We start from the raw sequence: 24604 nt of genomic DNA, 5'->3' as shown, positions 1-24604 counted from the left end.
GGAAAACCATGCTCCATACAGATGCTAATAAAGTCATTTCTAATAAATACAAACCTAAACATAAAACTTCTTCTAGCACATTAAACTATGTGCTGTTTATCTGGTATACTCAGCATACTGTACATACAGCAAAGCATGAGAACTGTAAAGGTATGAGGACTTTGATCCCAACAGCCTTACAACCTTTCATAAAGCTGTGTGTTTCACAGAAATCACTGACTGACTCAGTTCTTCCCTTTACAGTTCAGAGGTCAATGGCCTTTATCAAACTAATGACATCTGACATGGAGAATGAAGAAGGGGCGAGGCCTTGCTGAGATGCCAGCTGGATGCCTACTGAAGTGTTCAATCTAACAGGTACTGCAGGCACAGTGCATCGCCCATTTCTACAGTCTACACATTTCAATCATCATGAGCACGGAGCTGAGTATTAAACACTCATGCGAGCCAACTGAAAAGCAATCATGTATAACCTGAAGTCAACATCCAGCAGTAACAATGACACGCATGACATATGCAAAATGATACAGCAAGCACAACACGTCAACATCAAGAGGCTACCCAGTGTTCTGTTTCCTTACCAGATTAGTAGTCTCCAGAGAAATAGGCTGCCATCACAGCGTGAGAAAATGAGAGCGTTAAGAAATCATGGGAGAGAGGGTGGAAGAGAAAAAGATGCCAGCAGAAGAAAATGCACATGTTGGGAGAAACAAAACAGATTCATCGGGGAGAAAACATGAATCAGCCATAGCTGGGCTTGACATGCTAAAAATATACTAGAGCTGCAGTGGCAGTAGAGAGGGATGAAGAAGGAAAGATGAAGCAGGGGGTTGCCACGTTACGACCTGCCTATGCCAGTCTGTCCTGGGTGAGGTGACAAGAGCAGAAGCTTGCCTCTCATGCCGCTCTCACGTCTTCACGGTTTTATCCATATTCAGCCAGAATATTACGCTAACTGAACAAGGTGCCTCCAGTCTATGTCTCCCTCTCCTTCCCTTTGGTACTGCTCACATGACAGAAGCAGCAGCTGCTGATTATACATTCAGCTGTGATGGTACAGCTCCCCTCCCACTCCATCCTCCTCTCTCCCTCTCCCTTAGCATCAACCTGTTCAAAACACAGGGCAGTCAGCTGATTTTATCTTCTGGTTTCAGCTCATCATTCATCCTGTTTCTTTTATTTCCCCCTCCGCTGTATTTTCTCTGCTTTCACGGTGTGCCGTCCTCTTCCCTTTTCTGCTCCTACAATGTTCAATCCATCTCTTTGCCAAGCAACTGCTGCCTGTCTCCAAGCACTGAGTGTGCTGCCTCCTAAAGTGTAACGTCTTGCTGCCAGCACCTCCAATAATCCTCTTGTTCTTATGGACAGTTCCTATTCGTGCCTACATCAATATATTTTTGCGTGCGCATGTTTGTGCGCATGTTTGCCATTTGCAACACTGCAACCATGGATTTAACAACACACGTGTTTGAGGCTGAACTGTGTGAATGATTACAGATGGGAAAAATGGAGGCAGGAGGGAAGGAGAACCTATCAGGGAGAAGGGGTGGAGTGACCGTCAATTGGTTACTAGAAAAGAACTGTGGGAGTAGTCAAGGGAATGTGACCAATAATTTATTTCTCTCTGATATTTAGATGATTTGTTAATTCTAGTTGACTCATTAAAATGCTATACATACAATGTAACGTTTTACATAACTTGCCTGTTCTGGGAGAAATGTGAAGCTTGCAGAGAGATGACCATTTGCTAAACAGGATTTTGATATTGCAAAGGTGGATGCCAAAATAAATGATTCATTGAATTAACCATCAAGTTTATTATGAGAATTTAATCTAGCCATAAATGACCCCTAAGGAGTTTTTCTAGGTAACACAGAGAGCCCAGCTCGTTTATTATCTAACTAATGAACAGGATATCAGATAACAACAACCCCTAGGGAGAGTATTCTTTAGCTATTTGACAAAGAACTTACAGTAATTTGCTATAGATATGAAACAGATGAGTACACTTTCACTTTTGTCTGACTGTGTAAAATGCACAGTAGCTTCAAAGAGCTGCCTGCAGCATGCATGAAAGATTAATGATGAGATCTCAAGTGTTCATAGATATGAGGACTTATCTCTGCACGTTAAATTGTTTTGGGGACATGCAATACTCACAAAGAACAAAGACAAAGGCAATATATGAACCCTAAATATTGAGCTGTGTGATTAGCACACAGGCTTCACCCGTGAAAAGCTGGAACTACCACCATTTTTGTAATACCTAGATCATTACTAATCAATTTTTCCTCCAATCAAAAACCGTAAAAAGAGACAACAAAAAAAAACAAAACAAAACAAAAAACAAAACAAAAAAAAAGGTGGATTGATTGCTAATTAATGTTAATCATTCTCACAAACTAAAATAACAGCACAACTAAAGGTGGTTTTTAGCTCACAAGCAGCTTGGAGGGAGGACATTAGCTTCCTGTTACCAGTGCCGCTTCACTGACACTGGTAACAGGATAAGCACTGATTAACTACAGCTGATATAATTCAAATGTGATGTCGGCCCTTTTAACCAGCAAAAATGCATTGCCTGTGCTACCTATAAATGCAAACTATTCTAACACTGCCGGAATTCTTTCTATAGCGATATTTATAAAAATAAATAAATAAATTAAAAAAAAAAATCTATACCTCATGCATGCATTTTGTTTTTTTTAAAAGTTATTATTACTACTACTATTATTTTAGGAACTGGATCCAAAACTATCAGTAACCTAATTTGAATGGTTTCATATTACTTTCCATAATATTTGAACTAGGGCTGCCACGATTAGTCGACTAGTCACGATTACGTCGACTATCAGAATCGTCGACGACTGATTTAATAGTCGATGCGTCGTTTGAAGCTTTGTAAGATCACAAAAGACGCAGGAATGAGTAGTAGGATTTAAGAGTGTAATAACGGACTGAAACAGAAGATGGCAGCACTGCATGTACAAGGATGCCAGCTGCCGTTAAACCGCGAAGAAGAAGTAGCTGTGTCCCAGAATTCATAGCGCAGCCCAGCTCAGTTTCCAACAATGGCGGCAGCTAGTTAGTTTTAATATTACTCTTATTATTCTTTCTGGGTCACAAAATAAACGTTTAACATATTTTCAGGCGAGAATGTAGCTGTGTAAACCTCAAATATCTGCTCAGTTTATCAAGACACCACATATTTTCAAAAGCGCTCCGACGTTTTCGGAGACGTCTGTTACCCACTAGCTCGATAGCTAGCCGGGGGCAAGGCTCACTAGAGCCCGTGAGAACACCGGACTCCCGGCAAATCGTTTTCAAACCCACCACCGTCTTTTGCTACTCAGGTTAAACATATATAAGTCACTTAGATAACTTAAAAATGTTATTGTTTGGCTTTTGTAGTATTTTATTTGTTCCTGAGTAAATCGGTTTGGCTGAGATTAAAGTTATAGTTTTTACACAGCTGAATAAAAGTCAAGCAGACAACTGATTATCAGAAGTGTGAGATGCTCAAGAATATACTCCGGTGTCCTGTTATATTTTAGATAGCAAGGAGTTTATTAAACCGAAACAATCTGCAAATTTCATTAAAATTTAATAAACCATCATCTTGTCTTTATTTTTAGTTAGCACATACCTTAAACACTTAAAGCTGTAAGCTAATGCTAGTTATATAAGAGCAGATGCATGCTGATGCAATAAGCTGTACGTTTTACGTCCAATGGATGCATGATCTGATTAGTCGACTAATCGCAAAAATAATTGGTGACTAGTCCACTATCAAAATAATCGTTTGTGGCAGCCCTAATTACAAACAGTAACTTCATTATCTAACTTCTACCTAGAAGTAAACAGCTGAGCTGCAGAGAACATTTATCCGCAAATGGTGAGAATAAAACTTCTTTTAAAAAACAGTTGATGTCTTTCATTCCTTGGTTTATTTTTAATGTGCATGGTACTTTGTATAAACCCAGATGTATTGATGAAATAAACTCAAAATATATGCGCTATTTAGATTGGCCTGTGTGTCAACAAGTCCATAAATGTATTTTTTTTAATAAAGCTTCCTTTACCGCTCCTTTTGGGCCATTTCAGCAGTTCTGTAAGCAGCACTTCTGGAGGGCAGAAAGGGTGCTCTGGCCTGATTAGGAGGCCTAGATAGAAAACTCTGATGGGATAAGCTAGCTTGCCTACATCTCATAACTGCTGTCCCGACATGAACACCTTAAACTAGAGCAGCTCTGTCATAGAATAGAAGTTATTACAAGGCTAGAGAAAAGAGAGCACTCGTTCAAAAAAAACTTTTTAAAGCTAATTTTCAAAACAGGATTGCAAAGGAAAACTTACCAGTTGCAGTACATCCTCATCTTTTGGCATCACACAAAGTTCAAGGAAGTCACCACTGCAGGGGAACAAAAGAAGTTTTAAACAAGGCAAGTAAATCAACAATCATGAAGCACACAAATTCATACTCAGTCTTACCTGTCTTGGATCAAAGATATAACCTCACAATAAGCTTTCCCAATGATGCTTGCTCCATTCACCTTCACTATTCGATCACCTGATAGAAAACAAAATCAAAAAGAAAAGGCTTGAGTGACCTCAGTGACAGAATCCTAGGAAAACTTCAAGCTCTTTGTGTGAGGGAAACATGTGCTCATGACAGAAAGTAAAGAATTGAGCACATGACTATGACTTCTTAGTAAGAAAAAAGTAACATAGTAACATAATGAAAGTTTTCAATAAGTGTGGTTGAAGGGTTCCGTATTGACTAAAATCCTTAAAATCATTAGGGTACCCGGCAGAAAGCAGCAGGCCTGGCTTGTGTTGTGCATAACAGCGAAAGGAATGTCAAGACAACTTAAAACTGCACTCCTTGCATTTTTGCCCCTATGCTTTCAGTAGGACAATATCATAGAGGAAGTTGCAGACTCTGTGTTACTGTAATATGCCTCTTCTGTTGTAATGCTGTGACTTCCAAGAAATTACACCCCCATGAACAACCTCTTTTTGGTAGTTTTTGGTAAATAATGATGACTGGCTGACATTTGACAGATCATTACCTGTGCAAAGTCCAGCGCCATGAGCAGGGCCACCTTCCTTGACCTGCTTCACAAAAATAGTGTCCATTGCTTCCAGTCTATTTCGCTGCCTTCCTGCTGATAGTAGAGAACAGAGTACACTTATTTATAAACCATATGCAATACAAACACATGAAAACATATCAAATGTATTACAGGGTAGTTCCGAAAATTTACTCTTAATGAGGTTTCCAACTTCATAACAGAGAAAATCCTGACAAAGAAAAGATTTATAAAACCTTCAGAGAAGAAAATCCTAAATGTTTAGTACAAATGACAACAATTTCTTACCGAAGTACAAGCAGACCTATGATGTAGATTCATTTTTTAACCTTTGCCCTTTTTTCACAACTAAATCTAAAAATTTGGAAAAACAAAAACAAAAAAAATCCCAAGCTGACCCCAAGATGTAAAATTGCTTTATAAATTGTCACATATGAGAAAAACAGAGAGGTTTGTCACAACCTTTGAAGGATGCAAACCAACATGCCTGGATAGTAAGCTGCGGTCTGTCCAATTCTTTCTCAGTTTTAAATAGACATGGTCATTAACTGATTGAGAGAGGGAGAAAAAAAAAAAAATTAAACAGGGAAGGGGAGCTTTGTGATTTTAGGGACAGTGATAAAAGAGAAAGAAACCCGTTTGGTCATGCAGCTCCTGTCTCCTAGCAGCTGCAGAGCCATAGAAAAGAGGAAGAAAAAAAAAAAGGGGGGGGGGGGGGGGGTGATACTAAAACTAAGACGAGGTAGAGTGACAGTGTGTTCAGCTGCCTCAACTCCCACTCTTTCCTTATAAACTGAGCAAAAGCTCTGGGCACAGCCAAAGAGTGGCCCAATCGTTAACATTCTGCTAGTGAGTCATCCCAAACTAGAGCAGACAGAAAAGCCAGCATGAGAGCAGGCGTGATAGTATTAAAATACTCCACATTTGTTGTTGTTTAGAAATTCAGACATGATCTTGTAAGACACCTAATGATCATGCCACTGACAGGCCGATAAAGCTAATTATTTTTACACCAGGCCAACCTCAAAATTTATTTATTTTTTTCTCCCCCCTCCTTTCCACACACCCGTAATTACTCATGCAGAATCACATCCTGGGGACATTATGTAATATAGTACAAGAGTCCCATACTGCTACATCAAAAAGAGATGCTCCATCTGGTGGTATTCTGAGAAGTTGCAAGTCCTAATTTCTTCAATGAAGCCATCTAGAAATGCCACTAAGAACATCTAGATGCATGTTGGGAGCTGCACTGAATAAGAGACAGACTAAAACAAATGGCAGTATTAATGTCACCAAGGTATAATAGCTCACACATAAGCTTAGCACCTCACTAATCCCGTTGGCGCCAAACCATTTCCTGTACATAACCAGTATTTTGAGAAATACGTGTTTGTTTGCTTTATGCTTGTTTGCTTGTTGGTTTTAAGTAAATTCACATTTTTGTCTTCAGAATAACAACCAGCCTTCATCTGAATGATCAGTTATGTCAACAGCAAATTAGGGTGGATGCAGTGTTTTTAAGACTCACTGAGGTCTAATTACCAAATAACCCGAAACCCGATTTTGAGGCACAAAACTATGTTTATTAAACTGTTTAGAGACGTTGGGGATCGTCCTAAAGGTCTTTTTCTTTTTCGGATAGTTCACATATACCAATTCTCTTGTTTGTTTTTTAACATCCTTGTATGAGTTTCTATTAACTTTAACATTTAACCTGGATGTGGTGAAGGCTAGCAGCAATAAGACAGCCACCCTTAAACATAAGTCTGTTGCTGTAATTTGCTGTTTTCATCCATATCCATTAAGGTCAAGTTCCTTAAATGACTTAAAAACTTTTGAGAAAACTCTTTATGATTCGTTTTACATTATTAGTGTTTCCATCACCTTTTCATGTGAAGGTCATCTATGCAATGAAGCTCTTTCTGTAAGTAATTCTACTTCATCCAATTCTTCCCACATTAATTTGCTTCCTACTGTTGCCCCGACAGATTTTTTTGCAAAAATACACAAAACTGATGCGACCATTTGCACAATAATAAAACTGAGTTGCACTGTAAATAAACCTATAGAATACTGCTTTGGTGTATTTTTATTCTGAATAGAGAAGTACACGTCAAAAACTGATTCATAACAACAACAAAAACATCGGAGGTACAACAGCTTTATCCTCCACATTTTGGGGAGGCAGCATGTTTGTTTGCTTGCTGACTCAGACTGGACTGAAAAGCCCTCAGGTTGGCTTTTTTCTTGCTGCCTGTGAGCCCCTGTGAGGAGCATTATAAAACTACCGGGATTCTTTAATATTCTCCGGCTTACCTGATCCAAAGCAGCAAAGCCCTGGGCAGAGCGCTGGGCTTCTAAAGTGTTTCAATTTTTTGGGGTGAAGCAGAAATAATATACTTTAATGGCACCTTGCTTTCCTGTAATGTTACTTGAGGTTTTACATCTGAACAATAGGCAAGCTCAATATCTGCTGTATAAAGTATCAGAAAGTGTTCATAATAGTTTTATTAGAATAAACACCTAGGAAATTAGCTTGGAAAGACATCTCTGATTTAAATAGTAAAGTGTTACAGCTTGAAATTTCTATTTGGCCTAACTTGTTGAACTGTGAAGGGGAAAAAAATACCCAGAGGTGATTTTCCTTTTTAAAAAGACCAACACTCTTAAAGATGGCCACTAAAAACATTCTTCAGAAATGTACAGAAATATTAGATTTTGTTCATATTAACCACTACACACTAACACTTAACAACTTTAGATCATGATCTTCCGAGGACTTTATGGGGTTTCCCATTTTGTAAGAAAACAAAACGATTACTTGTACATTTAATAAATAACTTCAACATGTGCAAGAAAATTTACATGGCTACTTTCCAGCACATTTTTTGCTCTGTCGTGATTATAAATGTCTCATAGATTTACTGACACCCACAAAAATAAGTTGAGCAGATGGACCAACGTTCCTATTCAAAATCATTGGAGCAAAATTTAAATGAAATCCATTCTAGCCCAACAGGTACAAGTACATGCTTGGTGTCCATTGAAGAATGACAACACAACATTGTTTGAAAGATCTGAAAATACTTCCTTGCAGTTTCGGTAATTGAATCTAGACATTTTCAGTCTCACTTGACAAAAACTCAAGGACACAGTGCATTTCCTCAACACTGGCCTAAATCCAAAAAAATACTTACAAACAAATAAACATTACAGGCACTTTTCTAATTTCTCTTCTTCTCTACTTTCTGTTTCACTATATCACACTTTAAACAAAGCATGTGACGTATTGGTAACTTCAGGCTACTCCGGTTACTCCGGTCACATACCGAAAAGGTAAAAAACAGTAATGGATTGACATACGTCTGCCATAGACAGGGTGTAAATATTTATAACGAAGAAACCAAACCATAAAACTCACTGTCAAACACAGCTTGTTGAAAATTGAGACCATCTCTTTCTAAGGGCATGAAAAAGGCTGAAAAGCAGCCAGAACAAAATGTGTAGTGAGGAGAGTCAGAGCAGGACAGAAAGAGGTGGTGCTAAACAAACCTTTCACAGGAACTACATTGTACTCACTGCACTTTATGTACACATAAAAAAGGAAAATCTTGGTGTATTTTACTGCATATAGTAACTATCTTTACATAATATAGTATTTTGGATTTTTTTTTAATTACCAGTCTGTTCTTATTTATTTTTTCTACTTTTGTATTGTTTTCTAATACATCTCTAATTCACCTCTTCCTTTTGGTCCTTGTGCTGCAGTAACAAGTGAATTTCCACAGTGTGGGATTAAATAAAGTCTGTCTACTCACTACATAAGAGAAAAAAAAAAGAAAAAGAGCTGAAGGGTGGATGCATTAAGAGTTGTTGCAATTCAGATGAACTGCTCTGATTCAGCAGTACTGAAAGGTAGGAGTAAGAAGAAACAGCTGAATTTTTCTGCTTACCTCTGCGGCCATGATCTTCCTCCTGTAAAAGCACAGAAATCCTCAAGTGACTTTGCTGCTCATGGTCAGAGTCTTTTCAGTACTAGGCTTTTTGCTGACTTAATGCTATCTTATGTGATAAGAGGCAAACAATACTCAGGTCAATAAAACTCATGAAAGTTTCTGAAATGTGAAATGCTGAAATCTACCGGAAAGTAGTGCAGGGTTGACTCCGGCGGGTACACAATGAAGTGTCGAAGGGTGAAGCCGAAGCCTTGGGATGTGCGATGCAAACGCACAGTTTTCGGCCTCGGCCATGAGAATGGCTCGTCATCTGTTGGGTACGGTGCTGCGGCCGAATCAGCCAAGCTCCTCCACTCTGGAGTGTCACTCTGAACAAAGAAAGTTTTAAGAAGCAATTTAAAAAAAAAAAAAAAAAAAAAGGAAGCATCTTTTTCTAAAGAAGATTTAAAATAGTTCTGATATAAAAAAATGTAGCTACATAATCTAGGAATGGGCACAAATAAAAAGATAAAGTTAAAAAACAAAAAAGAAACAAAAACAGAACTACATCATATGTAAAAGCCACCACAAATTCCCACATCAACAAACATCCTTTTCACAGGAATTACTGTGCATTAGCACAGGGTCATTCATTTCAGCTTAACATAGTGTAGAGGAGAATGGGCTTATGAAAAACATTAGTGGTTGCCCAGTGTTTACTATCAAGTCATTTCAGAGTATCCCATTTACACAGCTGGAGTAGAGCATGTCAGGCTTTAGACATCACTCCTGTGTTTACTGACTATTTATAGCTTCACACCTTTGTGGTATCGTGTTTGTAGCAATGCCTCCTTTACACAGAACTCCTCCTTTCAAATATGCACTACTATTTCAGTTTGCAAACACTTTTTGGGCCATCTCTCATTAGTTTTTGAAGGATGGCCCAAAAAAGTAAATACAATTAAAATCTACAGTGTCGTTAAATGACGCAAGCCTGTTACTTTCACATCACTGCACGTTTTACTGTTTGTGTTTGCAATAAAGGCAGCATCTGCTGCGTAAAACACAATGTAAATACGGATAAATTATTTATTAGTTTGTTCAGCAAGTCCACAAATGTCTTTGTGGCTTTCACTTTCAATGGTATATTATCAAGTATCTTGCCTAATAAGTCATCCCCCAGTGAATGCAAGCCTTAAATGGTTTTGTAATCACTTATTTTCCTCATATTTGTCAAACTGTGAGGACAGGATGCACAAACAAGAAGCATGTGCTTTTATTCTCACTGTTTTGAGAATGTATATGCAAAATACATTTGACTTTTTCATTGAAATTGTCTTAAAGAATAAATACAAACATTAAAAAGTACATCGATATAAATATAACATATCAAATATATAGCAAATATAAATAAAACACTTCGACAATAATGATTTTAAAAACACAAAAAGAGCTTAACACTTTGATTAAAATCCATAGGCTCACACTTTTTGAAAATTTCCAAGTGAAAATAACAACTTCGTCATATAATTAACAGCTGGTTTCTGTCACTTAACATAACAGCTTATAAATCTGTCCTACATAACCTCTTTTTTTCTTTTTTTTTTTAAAACTGACCTCAAGCCAGTGTTTATACCAATCCTGTCATTCTCCACTATAACTTTCAGAACACCTCTATCCAATCAGCCTTGAAAAGTCTCAATAAACATAAATAAATAAATCAAATGTCCTCATCCTGTCTCAAACAAACCCTCCCCCTCCCCACTGAAGCACAGACTTTCCCCAACAATGTGAAGAATTTGATGAGCTTGCACAGGGCTCTAGACTAACTTTTTGCCATGGGCGTACCGGTACGCCTAACTTTAAAAAGTTAGGCGCACACAAATTTTATAATAATTTATATAATATAATATAATGTGTTTTTCTGGATACACTGTGCTTTTTCAGCATTCAAAGACTGATGACACCGTGTCAGAGCACTGGCTATGAATTTCAGAAGGATCAGGCCTTAACTTAACAGAAAAGTTAGCAATAGTTCTTTTCCTATTACAGCTACATCCACTTCTGTCGTGCCTAGGCTGCTCACTAGGGCTGGGTATCATCACTGATTTCTATAATCCATTCGATTCCGGTTTTCAAAGTCCCGATTCGATTCAACTTAGCCTCAGACAGTCAGAAATATTATAATTCTGATCACTTATCAGTACTGACTTCATCAGAATTGTGAACATCACAGCAGATGCCTTTGTGTGAAAGTAACTGAGAATAAAACACAGAAAAACATGAAGTAGATTTTCCTGGTCTGACTTTTTATAGCAGATAACCTTAAAAATATTCTACAATGTTCTGCATATAAAGTTTAAATTTCTTCAGTATTGAACAACAGAAAAAAATAGGCTTTCTTGTCCGAGGTCATTTAAGTGAAAAAAAGAAAAAGAAAAGAAAAAGAAAAGAAAAAGACAGCAGCCGACAGCGCTGTAAACAACAGTAGACTGGTGGGTAATAAGCGAATGAATAATACAGAAAACAGAGATTGGAGACGGGAAACTGTTCTTGAAGTATAGCGAGAGATAGAGAGAGAGAGCTAGCTGTGCATGGAGTGTGATTTTAATAGTTGTGGAAGCAAAACAGCAAAATTCATGACAACATTGATCAAATGTGATGCGCAGTTTGCTGCTTCTTTTGCTGCTTCTTTTGCTGCTGGCTCGGTGAATTTTGGTTGGAGAGAGACAAAACCTGCAGCTCAGAATCAGCGCAAAAGACGTAATCACAGCGCGGACCGGGCGCATCAGAATCGCTAAGCTCCGACAGCGTGTCCGTCTACGGGCCGTCGAGTGAGAAAGCCGAGAAAGACAAAGTTGATTCTGATGCGTCGGGTCCGCTCTGTGTTTACGTCTTTGTGTGGAATCCGTGTACCTGCTCTCATCTGCTGTTTGGTTGTTGTTGAAATGGTTTTGTGAGCTTTAATCTGAGAATCTGGCGTTTCTGGCAAAACACAGTTATATTTAAGAGTCGATTCAGGATTTAATGAATTGATATCGCTTTATTCAAGCTACTCACCTCCCACTTCCACCTGCACTTTCAACTGGACCACGGCCAATCAGAGAGGTCCCGCCCCTTACTATCTCTGATTGGTTTAGTCCACGATAGGGGCAAAATGTGTGTCTGTTGTTGACCACAGGGAAGGTTGCAGATTTTTTTTTTTTTTTTTTGCTACCCGAACAGTTGGTCGCACAGGTGCAACCAAATATTTTTTTTTAGTCGCACCACTGAAAAATTTAGTCGTATTTGCGACCAAATTGGTCGCACTCTAGAGCCCTGTTGCATTCAGGCCATCTCTGCTTGGGCAGAAATGTTAAACAAAATGTCAGAAAACTGGGAGGAATTACATCCATTTTCAAACAACCTATGAAAAGAATTTGCTTGTACACATTAAAAAAAACAAAAAACAAAACTTGTTTTTGTTTGTTTTAAGCAAAACCAAATAACTGTTGCACACAGTGATGAACGGACAAAACAAACATGTCAAAAAACAGTTTGTCAGCACAGACCTAAAACTTTCCAACTTTCCACCCAACTGCTCTTGAGTACTTCGCAGACTGAACAGACTGTCTCACACTCATTGACTCTTCTCAAATGTTATGCATGCCTGAAGGTGTATACCAAGTTAAGGCATGTTACACTGTGCTCTCTACAGCCTTCTTAACAGTCTTATTTGGCCACTTTGACCAATATATTGCTGAAAGGGACAAACTATTTGAAATACATTTTACTTCAAGCAACATCACAAGCAGGGCACATAAAGGTTTCAAATGTACACAGGATAAGAAACCAGAGCACTAATAGCTGGCTGGGAAACAGAGCTACAGGTGCAGCTGACACCCATGTGTTTTGATTAAACCAGCAGAACAGGTTTTCCTTTGAATGAGCTTTGGTTGTACTGTGATACCAGCACTTCCACATTAAAGTCTGTGTCTGTATGAGCTCTGGTTGTATTAAATGTGTACCCAGACGACTGTTTCTGGTGATAGGACTGGATGTTTGAAATGCCTGCACTGCTGCCCTTGTGTCTCCAGGGCAAGTCAGCCTCAGTTTACTGGATCAGATTTAGCAACTTGTCCAGAGAACAATTTCCCAACCTTTGATCTTTAGACATGGTCTGGCCATGCAGTGTTATCATTGCCACTCGCATAGTTATTAATGATGTGACATTCCAGTAAATTCTAGATGGGCATTTCCCTCACTTAATTTAAAAAAACAAAACAACAAACAACAAAAATGGGTATTGTTGGGGAGGAGTTGTATCAACCTGACAGACCAGGTTGATACCACTTTTAAACAACTGTGAGAAGAGGTCAAAGGGGAAGCAACATAAAAGAAAATCATGACTTGTGAAAAAGGGGCTACAAAGAAAAGCACATGAAAGGAACGTCCACATCAAAATATGACACACCTCTCTTTCCTGCCCACAAATGAATGCCTCTCACCTATTTATGAATCACTAGAATGCCAGACTGTTTGCACTGGGTGAGGCAGTTTGGAGAAGGTTTGAGAAGGCATTTGCTAATCTGGTGGACGTCTGTTGGAAATTAAAAGTGACCAGACCCGCATCTCAAGAAGCACAGATTTCAATCCCAGTTCCCAACAAACAAAGCTAACTGTCAACTAATTTGGGATTTTAGCAACACAGCGTCTTTTACTCTATGATACAGAACAACAATAAAGCTTATATCCTGTGGCGTCTCTAGTGAACATTGAAATTTTGCTGCGGTAAATAATCACCAGAGCAGCAAATATTTAGAGGTTTTAGAAAATTACCAAGTAATTTTAAAGAGTTCCTTTTTTATTCTGAATGAAGGGTCTAAAAGTCAAAGACAGCCTGAGAAGCTGGAAAGACTAAGACAAATGCAGTATTTGAGTTTTTAATAGTAGTTTTTCAATATGTTTGAGCTAATAACTGCTTGATCCAGCAACACCGTCTGCACACTCAGACCAAGCTAAATGTGAAGACTTGTTGCTCATCGAAACCAAAACTAATAAATAAATAATCATCATGGGCAGGTGCACACTGGTCAGCTTAGATTATTACTATTTCAGTATAAACCAAGGTTAATTTACAAACACTAACCATTTATATGGCAGTCAGTTAATCTAGAGACTGCCTTATATGGATTTTTAAAAAAGTCTTCCTACCTAAACATGCCATGTACTCAAAATCCTCGAAATTCCTGCTATACCTGAATACAACAAATCCACATTTGCAACAGAACAAGAAGAACAAAGGTAAACATGACTGATAGTATCTGACATCCGTGTTCCTCATCCTTTGTAAAAACTCATTTTTTCCCTCAGTTTCCTCAGATGCTTTTGTTTTTATACTAAGGGAAATATTACCATTACTACTCTATAAAGTAAAACCTAACCCAGTTCCATATATTGATCCCAAATGTTGACTAAATCTTTAGTAAGAACCACTAAAATTATCAATTAAAAAAAAGAGGGGTAAGAAAGACTGACACAGATAAGATTACAGTAGATACAATGCATCTACAAGAAGACAGACCCACCATCACTCTTCTGCTTTCTCCATGTTCCTTGCATCTGTACGCTGTTGAGTCCTACCATTTAAATGCTTCCCTGGGTAAAGAATGGCCACATAATGAAATAATGTGACAGTGGCAACAGTAGCACTACTGCAGTGCACGAGCATTTAAAACACCAGCACCCTGTGACGTTGACTCTGAATGGGTCGGTTGTAGGGAGTTCAGTTAGTGCATCACATCGATACCTTGTTTATGTTAACGTTTGTACTGTAACGTTTGTGTTAGCTTACCTGTTGGAAATTTCTCAGGATCACGCTTGCAAAAGGGAACACCTTTTTAGTTCTGCTAGCTAATGAGTGAAATGCGATAGTAAACCAATACACTGTCAGTTAAACAGCATAATTGGCATTGAACACTAAACCATATAGGGAAACTATGACATGCAACCAAATTTGTGATTAGTAACGTTTTTTTGTTTGTTTTTTAATTCTGTTTCATTCTGTTTTACTTGTATTAATCAAAGGCGTGTAGCTGAGTTTGTCCTGTAAAGACAAACTCAGCCACATGACTTCAGCCACTCTGTCAAATGGCTGAAGTCATAACAGAGCGCATCTTTAGCATGGTTATTACCAGCTGGGAACATCATCTCACTCCACAGCATGTACACTGCAATTGTGAATTCATGAACTGAACTGAATCATCTGTAAACTTTGCAAACTTGTTATTTTGGACTGAAAAAAAAAGTTTTTTTATTGAATTTGAAGCTTTATTTTAACTTATCGACAGAATCCATTTTTAGTTTCCTAATTACACACTTTAAAATAAAAAATACTACTACCACTTTAATTTTTATTCCGTAATTTTTTTTATTTACTTCATTTTTATTCTGACGGCCCTATTGAGTATTGATAAAAAATACACATGTGATTATTTTCAAATTCATTTGTTTCCTAGGTCAACAGGGTGGTATTTGCAAGTGGGCAGAATTGAGCAGGTGAGGTACTGGAGCCTAAAACAGGAGGTTTGCCCCGAGGAAGCGAAGATAAGAGTTTTTGAAAAAATTGTTGACTAATCAAATAATCAAAGACAAACTGGCAGATTAGTCGACTACATTGAGAATCTTTAGTTGCAGCCCTAATATTAAGTACAGATCGCACCCTACAAGAGCACTGAGATGCCTTAACACAGCGGTCCCCAACCTTTTTGGCGCCACGGACCGGTTTATGCCCGACAATATTTTCACGGACCGACCTTTAAGGTGTCGCGGATAAATACAACAAAATAAAACTAGTACCGGTACCAAAAAAAGGAGATTTATTCATAACACACGTGAAAAGACCCAGGAAACCCGAGTTAACGATAAAAACGATAACAAAATGACGCTGAAAACCGATAAAAACCCTGAAAACCATACATTTCACACCTGAGCCTCAACTCTCGCGGCCCGGTACCAAACGACTCACGGACCGGTACCGGTCCGAGGCCCGGGGGTTGGGGACCGCTGCCTTAACATATCAAAGACCATACCTTGTCTTAATGCACAGACAAAATAAGTGTCTTCAGAAGTAAATGTTCTTTGACAAATGACACAGGAGTACATACACTGTTTCAAGTATGCTGAATCCAAAGAACAGGTGGTTATCCCCCAGGAGTTTTTATGCTGACTACACCATTGGTGCCCCTACCACAGAGATTAGAGAGCAGCTTTCACATAAAAAACTGATATACAACAACATAACAAGTGGAATTCCAACTTGTCCTTTGTTAACAAATCTTATGAAACCACACTGCGAGGCCTGTATGTCTGAAAGCCTCTGCTGACATCACCAAATCAGACATTACATGCACCACATGACATCAGCTTTAAAACACCGTACAATCACATAACCTTAAAATGTGAGGAAACATAGTTCTCTGTGGGCTGCCAAATTCTACACCACATCCCATCCAAACCAAGCACTTAGCTGTGAAAAGCCTAAGATAATGATACAGAGAGCCACTGGTGAGCACTGGGCGTTCCAGCCTTGTACTGCAGGACAAGGTTAGGAGAAGTATCATTACTCAGTCTGCACAGACACGTGGTGCATTTTCTGCACGCCACACTTCTACTTGTAACATATGGATGAGAAGGAAATGACTGAATGCCATTTATGTGGGATTTTTTTTCCTGTATGCTGACACAGATCTGTGTGGTTTGAAAAAAAAATTACCTTTTTGAAGCTTCGTTCAGTACAGTGGTTCCCCCAAAATTTTTAAAGTAAAAAAACAAACAAACAAAAAACAAGTTTGCAGCCCACATCTCACAGTTTTAAATCAATTACTGACAATAAAAGAAAAGATTTACACTGAATTTTACTTAAACAGAGGTGCAAATCATCAGTGAAACCGTTCTCTGTACTGCCTTAGGCTACGTCCACACTAATGCATTTTTGTTTGAAAACGCATCGTTTTCTCTCCGTTTTGGCCTCCCGTCCACACTGAGACGGCGCTTTCCCCAAGGAAAAACGCAGCGTTTTGAAAACGCTCTTGAAAATGCTCTTGAAAACGCATACATTTCAAAACGGAGCTGTTGCGGACACTCGAAAACGCAGGCTTTCTAAAACGATGACGCATTTTAGTCATGTGATGCAGTCATGTGACCAATTAAACAAAGATAGCGGAGTGCATTATACAGCAGTTGTTTTGACTGCTCTCAATTTTGACAGCCCTAAAAAAGATTAATATCAGTTTGTACATGCTCCAGATAGCTTTTCTTCAAATTCTTTAATTCTCACTCGCTTTTGCGAAAGCGCAGGACTGGAACGTAAGCGTTTTTGGCCGTTTCAATGTGGACACACAACTCTGTGAAAACGACTGAAAACGCTAGTGTGGACGCGGAGCGTTTTCAGATGAAAACGCCGTTTTCACATCTATCCGGGCTAGTGTGGACGTAGTCTTAGTGTCACATAAAACCCAAATGGCATTCCTTCAGGCCGAGGTGTACTCCATTACTAGCACACATTTGACTTCTGGTTTGTTGAGCAGTAATTTGATCTCTGTTGTTTTAAAATGTGGAAATGCCATCTCACCTTGGCACCTGATACCCCCTCTCACTCACAGCAGTGATCATCATCTTTCCTTCACCTCTCACTGTTGTCAGCTTAGCTACTTTATCAGTATAATTAGTCACCTCTCATAGAAATCTCTCTAGAAATCTTTTATAAACAAAAACAACTAGAAACCAAACGAGCAACTTTTGGGACAAGCCATCTCCTGTACCGCTGTCAGAGATCCTACTCGCCTGTTGCAAGAACACGTCTATCTGAATCTACTCTGCTCAGTCAGCAGCAGCGAGCACCACCTGTGAAAGAGGGGTTTTTTTGGAGCCACATAGAAGTTTTGCACAATGTGAAAAGGGGGAGAGAGAGAGAGAGAGAACCCCGCCCCCCCCCAAAAAAAAAAAAAAAAAAAAAAAAACCAAGACAAGACATACTGTTGGTTTCTCTTTGAGTGATAATTAAAAATTTAAAAAAATATACCCCCCACTCAAAAAAAGGGAAAAAAATAAATAAATAAATAAATATCACGGCACAACCATTGTCTTATCTCGTTGTCTTATAAAGCTTAATATCCTCATTAGTCCACACTGTGCTGGTCGAACGTGCCAGGGTTAACAACTTTTCTGAAAGAAATCCTGTTACATCCCTTATGAGTTTGTCATACAATGCTGCTGTTATAAACATTAAAGCTGGTAAATAAACAGTCTTGCTCAGCAGCTGTAAGCCCACCCCTTGGTTGTAATTTTGAACATACTTTCTGTTGATCGTTACTGAAACCCCAGAGGGCACGGAGAAGCCTCTTTGCATACGCGAAAGACTAGCAGTGAATTATTAAAAAAAAAAAAAAAAAAAAAACAATTTCAAAAAAGCTCAGCACCAAGGAGTTGTAGTGATACTTCAGTTCTCTGCAGGATCATTTGCTTTAATTTTTCATTCTCCTCAATGGGTGAAATTACTGATGCCACTTTTTTTCTGAGCAGACATGTCAAAAACACTGGCATTATCTCACAAATTTTACTAAAAATACAAGCTGCTGAAAACGAATAACATGTTAACATATTTGATAGAACTGCCTGTATTTTAGGTTTTGGACCAAAAACACTGGGACATGTGTAACGGGCATTTTGCTTTCAAGAAAACTGATTTAGTGAGCAGTTGTTAAAAAGGAAAAAGGAAAATATCCCCTCTTATTGGATTTGTCTGTAACCATCTGTAATCTTTCTTAGTTGTTTGAACAAGACACAGAGCATGTCACACAGTTTTCCATGTGTAGACATAGATGTTTTACAACACAGTGAGGAAAAACTGAATCACACAGCCCATCTCTTATGTTCTCTCGTGAGACGCTGCAGACACAATCATAACGCAACAGGAAGTAACAGACGACTTCTATCCAATTGAAGGTCAATTTTCCCTTCCGATTGCCATCAGTTAACCATACGATGCCTGCGCAGGGGGTTCTGTAAAAAGGCAGCAAGCCTAAATCAGATAAACACTGAGCTTTAATGAAGCCAGGGTTGTGGTGACAGGGGAAGTCTGTTTGTCAATGGTCTCCTACGGTGCCAAATATGGATCATGCTTCATCATCCAAAACAATAATCCAGTTCCAATCACTCTCATTTCTGTTGTTCTACTAGAGAATGAAAAGCTGGAATTATCCATCGTGAAAAAGGCATTCATCATACAGAAGCTGTAGGGGGGAAAACCCATACAATAGAGTTTGATTTAGTAAACACCATAGGCCAATATAGAAATTCCTAAAACACACATAATCACACAACAGCACACTCATCAGCACTAAGCAGCACTGTGCCGCTAAATGAATGTCTGAAATCCAAGCAGAGCAAGGGCTGTCTGCTATTTGGATTCAGCTGCAATGTCTGAATACCACGCACTATTCAGCTGATAAAGCAGACAGACACTCCAGTGTGGAGGAGGATAATGCCACCAATCAAACTCTTGATTCAAATAACAGATATTTTTCCTCCATTTTTAAGCGTCTGCTTCACAGTATTCACTATAAACACTTTCCACATGTCTAATAGTTATAACGGATGAGAAAACTTTAAAAGAACAGGACTGACTAGTAAAGAATTAAGCAAGGGTGGGTGAGAAAGACTTTTCCCCCACCCCCAGATCCAGCTCCCGTCCCCCTGATTTAATCCCAAGAACACCAACAGTGACATGCTTTCTCTAAATTAATATACAAGTCTTGTATCAAAATGATTTTCCTTATTCCCAACGACTGCAGCCATTGCACGCTCTTTTAAGATACTAAGAGAAAGTGAAAATCCGCCTAGGAAAATTCTTAGGTCATTAATTAAATCCAGTGTCATCATTTCCAGAAAATCCCTGAACCAGAGACTCCAGGGGGTTTCCGGCTCAAAATTAGCACATGAATTGGTTTGTGTGGTAGTCTTATTAGAGGGAGTGTTAAAAAGGAGGATTTCCTCTCACGGCACTATGCTGTGGCTTTCCCTCATGGCACATCAACACTTACTGAAGTATTCACAAACAGGTTTCTGGGATCCTATGCAAAAGAACTGTCTATTTTCTCTCATGCTGTGTTATGCAAATTAACATGTTTCAGTCTACTGACACCAGCATACTGCCCATGTCATCTTCTGGGGATATATAAAGATTTTCTACACCATAATTTTTAAGTGTTGTTAATTCATTCATTAAATGAATGTAGTAGTGGCAAGCATGTATCCAGATGGCTGAAATAACAAAAGGTAAGCACATCATCTAAGTTTGTTTTCTTAGCTGTGACAGTGAGATGCAGCTAAGGCTGTGTCTGTTGAATGAGCTTCAACAGTGAATGTGCTAGTATGTGGTGTGCTGGTTGATCCAGAAATTTTAATTTCAGGCCTCTTAGGAAAAAACAAACAAACAAAAAAAAAAACCCTCATCCCTGCGAATAAATTGGAAAAAGAAACCCCGGAAAACCAACTCTATTACTCTGTAATTGATTAACTATAATTTTTTTAGGCATTATCTGCTCCCCTGGGTCTGAGATACAAAAATCAAATTCAGCACATCTACCTAGTTTAAAGTAACAACATAATCACCTGTATGTCCCTCATTTAGGGATGGTGATCATGCAAACTTGGGAGGCTTAAATGACAAGCTGAATATTAGATTAAAGGCAATGGAGGAAATCAAAGAAAACTACAGACTATAAATAGGTGCCCTTTCATTTCAAAGAGTCCCAGTTGCTACCTACTTTATTACAGTATAAAGGTCTTCATTCAGGCTGCAAGCTTTCAGAGGAGCAGATGGTGTCCTGTCTGGTACAGGGGTCACAGCTTAAAAATCTGAAAGACGGGTCTTGAATAAACACCATCGTTTGAGTTTGATTATAATTTCAAATCTGATTAAATGTTGTAACCAAAACCTGTTCTTTTGATCTGTTCATCTACCGAGGCCAATCTTAGTTGAGAAAAATCTGAAGCACTCAAAAGAAACAAAAATCTGATGGGCATATTTATGACAAGAATAGATAAGAGGCACGTTGTTGACATAAAGAGCAAAAGAATTCAGCAGGGGTTGCTACAAACACAAACAGCTGGTCCTTGGTGTCAAACAAATCCCACCCCCACCCAAAACCAAACTGAAGGAGGTGGGATAATACGGAAACTGCAATCAGTTGGCCACAGAAATCCCTTTTGTCATCAGCATTTAACACATTTCAGGACTTTAAAGAAGTCTGACTCATACTCACCTCACAGAAAGAAGATCTTGCTCGTTGCCTCTCATCGTCTTCACAAGAAGGAACCCACCGTGATGCCATCATTTAGCTTCAGTTAAAATGCTGATGTCTGTAAACCACCACATGAAAAATGTAGCTCCACCAGGATGTTAAAAAAAATGCTCCAATCCGATTCACACCTCCATACTTGCTGGATTTCTTAATCCATCTGTTTGACAGATATAAGATGACATATGTGTTTAGTGCATTTAAAAAATGAATTCAAAGGCAGATTTAGGAATCAGCTGCACAGCAATTACATCTCACACTACTCCAAGAGTCTGTACAAACAACATGAATGAATACCTTGGTTGTTTATAATAGCAGACCACTCGTGATTAATTCTAGACAATCAGCATTATGCAACAGGGTCCTAACCAAACGCTACTTCTAAATGCTGTTTTTGTGTCTCATCCTTGGAGAGCTTCACACAAAACAGGCTGATTCAGGGTAATACTATGTGACGGCACATCATAAAAAGTTACAACAAACGGAATTTGATTCTCAACTGTAATAATAATTCATTTTAACTAACTTAATAAAGTCTAAAAATGTTGTAGTAGCCAACACCAGGACTATAACCAGCGTGAAGCACAACAACGTGGAGAGCCAGCGGTGCATTAACTGAATAGCCAGCAACAAGTGGACTGGGGACTGTCGGGAGGCTGGGCGAAATATGTCCGTCGCATTCAAAATTGAGACACGAAACCCCACAGAAACTATTTCTTAAAAAATAAAAACACACGAGCTTTATTTGCCGTTTGTGTTTCACGACAAAGCCGACGTTTGTGCTTTTTAGAGGATGGATTTCAATCACTTGATTGAAATCGATGTTTAAGTGAGACACGAAGGGAGCATGCCGAGCTGTTGTTCCCGAGCGCTCAACAAAAGAAGCTTTTCCCTTTGTTACTTTACATAAAATACCACAATAAACGCGGTCCAAACGTCCACACGAGGCACTGCTGCCCCTTTTGCGTGTTTATGGAAGCTCCCTGTAAAACTAGCAAAGTGGGCAAAAGCGACAACCAAGCAAACTGCGGCAACAGGCTGCTAACAGTTAGCCTCCATGCTAACGGTTGGAGTTAAAACAAAGTTACCTGTGTAGTTGAGAAGCGTCATTACAGGCTGTCAACGACGGCGATGCTTATCCATAAAAACCCGCAGAAAAAGTACAAACATATCGTGTATGGTCCAGTGTGGAGGGCGTTGTCATAATTTAATAGAGTCTGAGTACAAACGACTTTCCGGTGATTAATCCAAACCTACTCAGTGGAGGCGCATGGTGCAGTTTGGAATTTTTTTTTTTTTTTGCCTCCACTGTTCCCGACTCTCTAGGAGTCCACCTTCGGTCAACAGGACACTATCAGCCAATCAGGAGCGGGGTTGTATTTGACCGGGCCAATGAGGCGCGAGTTTACAATAAGCTTGTATCTGCGCTTGTAAACGGTGGCGTTTTTTTAACTGTTCCCGTGAGCTATCAGGGCAGTATTCCCGGGAGAACAGAGGAGAAGATGAAAAGATGCATCGTGTAACAAATCCGCAATTCAAGCCGTTCAAAAACTCGTCGTGCTTTTGGTTTCGTACGCACAGCAAGGGTGAACGAGGAGTCACATGCCCCGGTTCAAAGTGAGGTCGAGCTGAGCTGTGGAGGGCAGTGGTGATTTCACACATACCACACAGCATAAAATCTTTTCTTTCATCTTATCCACGAAGCAGATAGTTAACAATAAATGGACACTCCTTCGCTGCACTTTAACTGCAGACTGAAATAAGTGCTCGGATTCTCAGGCCCCTGACAAATACCCCTTTTATGCCTCTCCAACATAAGGAGCCACCTGTTCCTGGGACTGGCAGCTTTTGTTACAGAGGTCAGTTAGGGAGGAGAATTTCACAAAGCTGCCCTGTCCAGCCGGTTCTACTTTCAGTGGGTCCAAGTGGGATATATCAGCTCTGAAAATTGATATAAAACCTAAATACTTAGCATTATATCTTCAAGCAGCTGTTTTTCTTAGATTTATAGTGTACATATTATTTATTAATGCAATTTGAACTTTTCTCTTACACAGTACCAGTATTGTACTGTTATTAACTTTATTTTAATTTAGTTTTTTTTTTAAATAACTATATTGTTTATTATTGTGTATTGTAAATGTTGGGTTTTTTTTTTATATATTATTTTTAGTTTCCTTTTGTATGACTTTGTAATTCTGGAGAAATCATTCATTTCAGCCTCCATTAAAGTCAGCTGCACTAAAGCCTGTAGTTATTTAGATCCAAAAACATTTTTTAATACAATGTTATGTGTAATGCACATGTAGCACCCATGCACCCATAGTGCTGAAATTGCACTAATTTTTTCAGACATGTAATGCTGATATAAACACATATTTATGTCACACACATTTATATTAAAAGGTTTTTGTGCATTTGTTTAGCTGGACTACACAGCTCACTTGAGATTATATTGGGCTGAATGTGGCCTGTTAATTAAAGGTAGTTTGACACCCCCGCTTTAAAATATTACAACTATATTGAAGTTTGGTCCATAGTAAACTGAGAAATGCTATTGACAGCCAATTGTAACATATTATACATGAACTTTTTCTGTTATTGTGAATATTTACAGCGGTGCATTGCTGCTTTTGCTTCTGAAAAAGATCAGAGTACTTCTTCCACTACTGTAAAAAGCACTGACTACAAATTAAGGGGTTGCAATAATGTAATTCAGTTGTAGCTCTTACTTTATCACTGTTGGAGGTCTGGTGAGTCAAAAAGGCAAAGTCTATTCACTGTCCCAAGAGATGGTTTTCTTTATGGCACGTTGTGCTCAGTGCTTAAGCAAAGGGAGTCACATGTCAAGTGCATACAAAGAGCACAGCAGCTCAGCACTCTCTCTCTTTTGTTCATTTTGTAAGTTCACTTACAGTTAAAACCCCCTTTTTAAAACAAAACAATGGCAACCTGATGTTTCAGGATGCTTTTGGTTTAAAGCTTTGCTACTTCGGGGCCTACATAGGTGCCAGTTTTCCATAAAATTAAGAGAAGCTCAACACCATTAAAAAGACGTATGAAAAAAAGAAAAAGAGTCCAAGCCCCTTTTGTATATCATCAGCCTAAGAAACATATTACACAAGGTCTTCTTTATATTCATAGCTCAGCCAAGGAACCATTGTAAATTAATTAGTACTAAAAACATTCATTCATAAAATCACGTGGGAACATTAATAGTAGAATGCAGAAA

General features: G+C 38.7%; 1 protein-coding gene across 4 annotated transcripts in view; it reads right to left on the bottom strand.

The window, feature by feature from the left end:
* Nucleotides 1–22656, bottom strand: part of arhgap21b (Rho GTPase activating protein 21b) — a 38371-nt gene extending 15715 nt beyond the window's left edge. The window contains exons 1-8 of one of the 4 annotated variants that reach the window (XM_084913369.1): nt 22461–22656; nt 21337–21532; nt 9238–9420; nt 9050–9071; nt 5073–5168; nt 4492–4570; nt 4357–4411; nt 582–608 (exon numbers count right to left, since the gene is read on the bottom strand). In XM_084913369.1, coding sequence (XP_084769495.1) covers nt 582–608; nt 4357–4411; nt 4492–4570; nt 5073–5168; nt 9050–9071; nt 9238–9420; nt 21337–21408 — 534 coding nt within the window. In that variant the 5' untranslated portion in view covers nt 21409–21532; nt 22461–22656. The remainder of the gene's footprint in view (nt 1–581; nt 609–4356; nt 4412–4491; nt 4571–5072; nt 5169–9049; nt 9072–9237; nt 9421–21336; nt 21533–22460) is intronic. The other 3 variants (XM_084913366.1, XM_084913368.1, XM_084913367.1) reach the window with 3 other exon arrangements.
* Between the last annotated feature and the right edge of the window lie 1948 nt (nt 22657–24604).

Source organism: Perissodus microlepis, chromosome 18 (genome assembly GCF_051167445.1).
Source record: "Perissodus microlepis isolate ML-2025 ecotype Zambia chromosome 18, ASM5116744v1, whole genome shotgun sequence".
NCBI lineage: Eukaryota > Metazoa > Chordata > Actinopteri > Cichliformes > Cichlidae > Perissodus > Perissodus microlepis.
The sequence above is the reverse complement of the archived record's forward strand: the minus strand, read 5'-3'. Positions and strand labels throughout refer to the sequence as shown.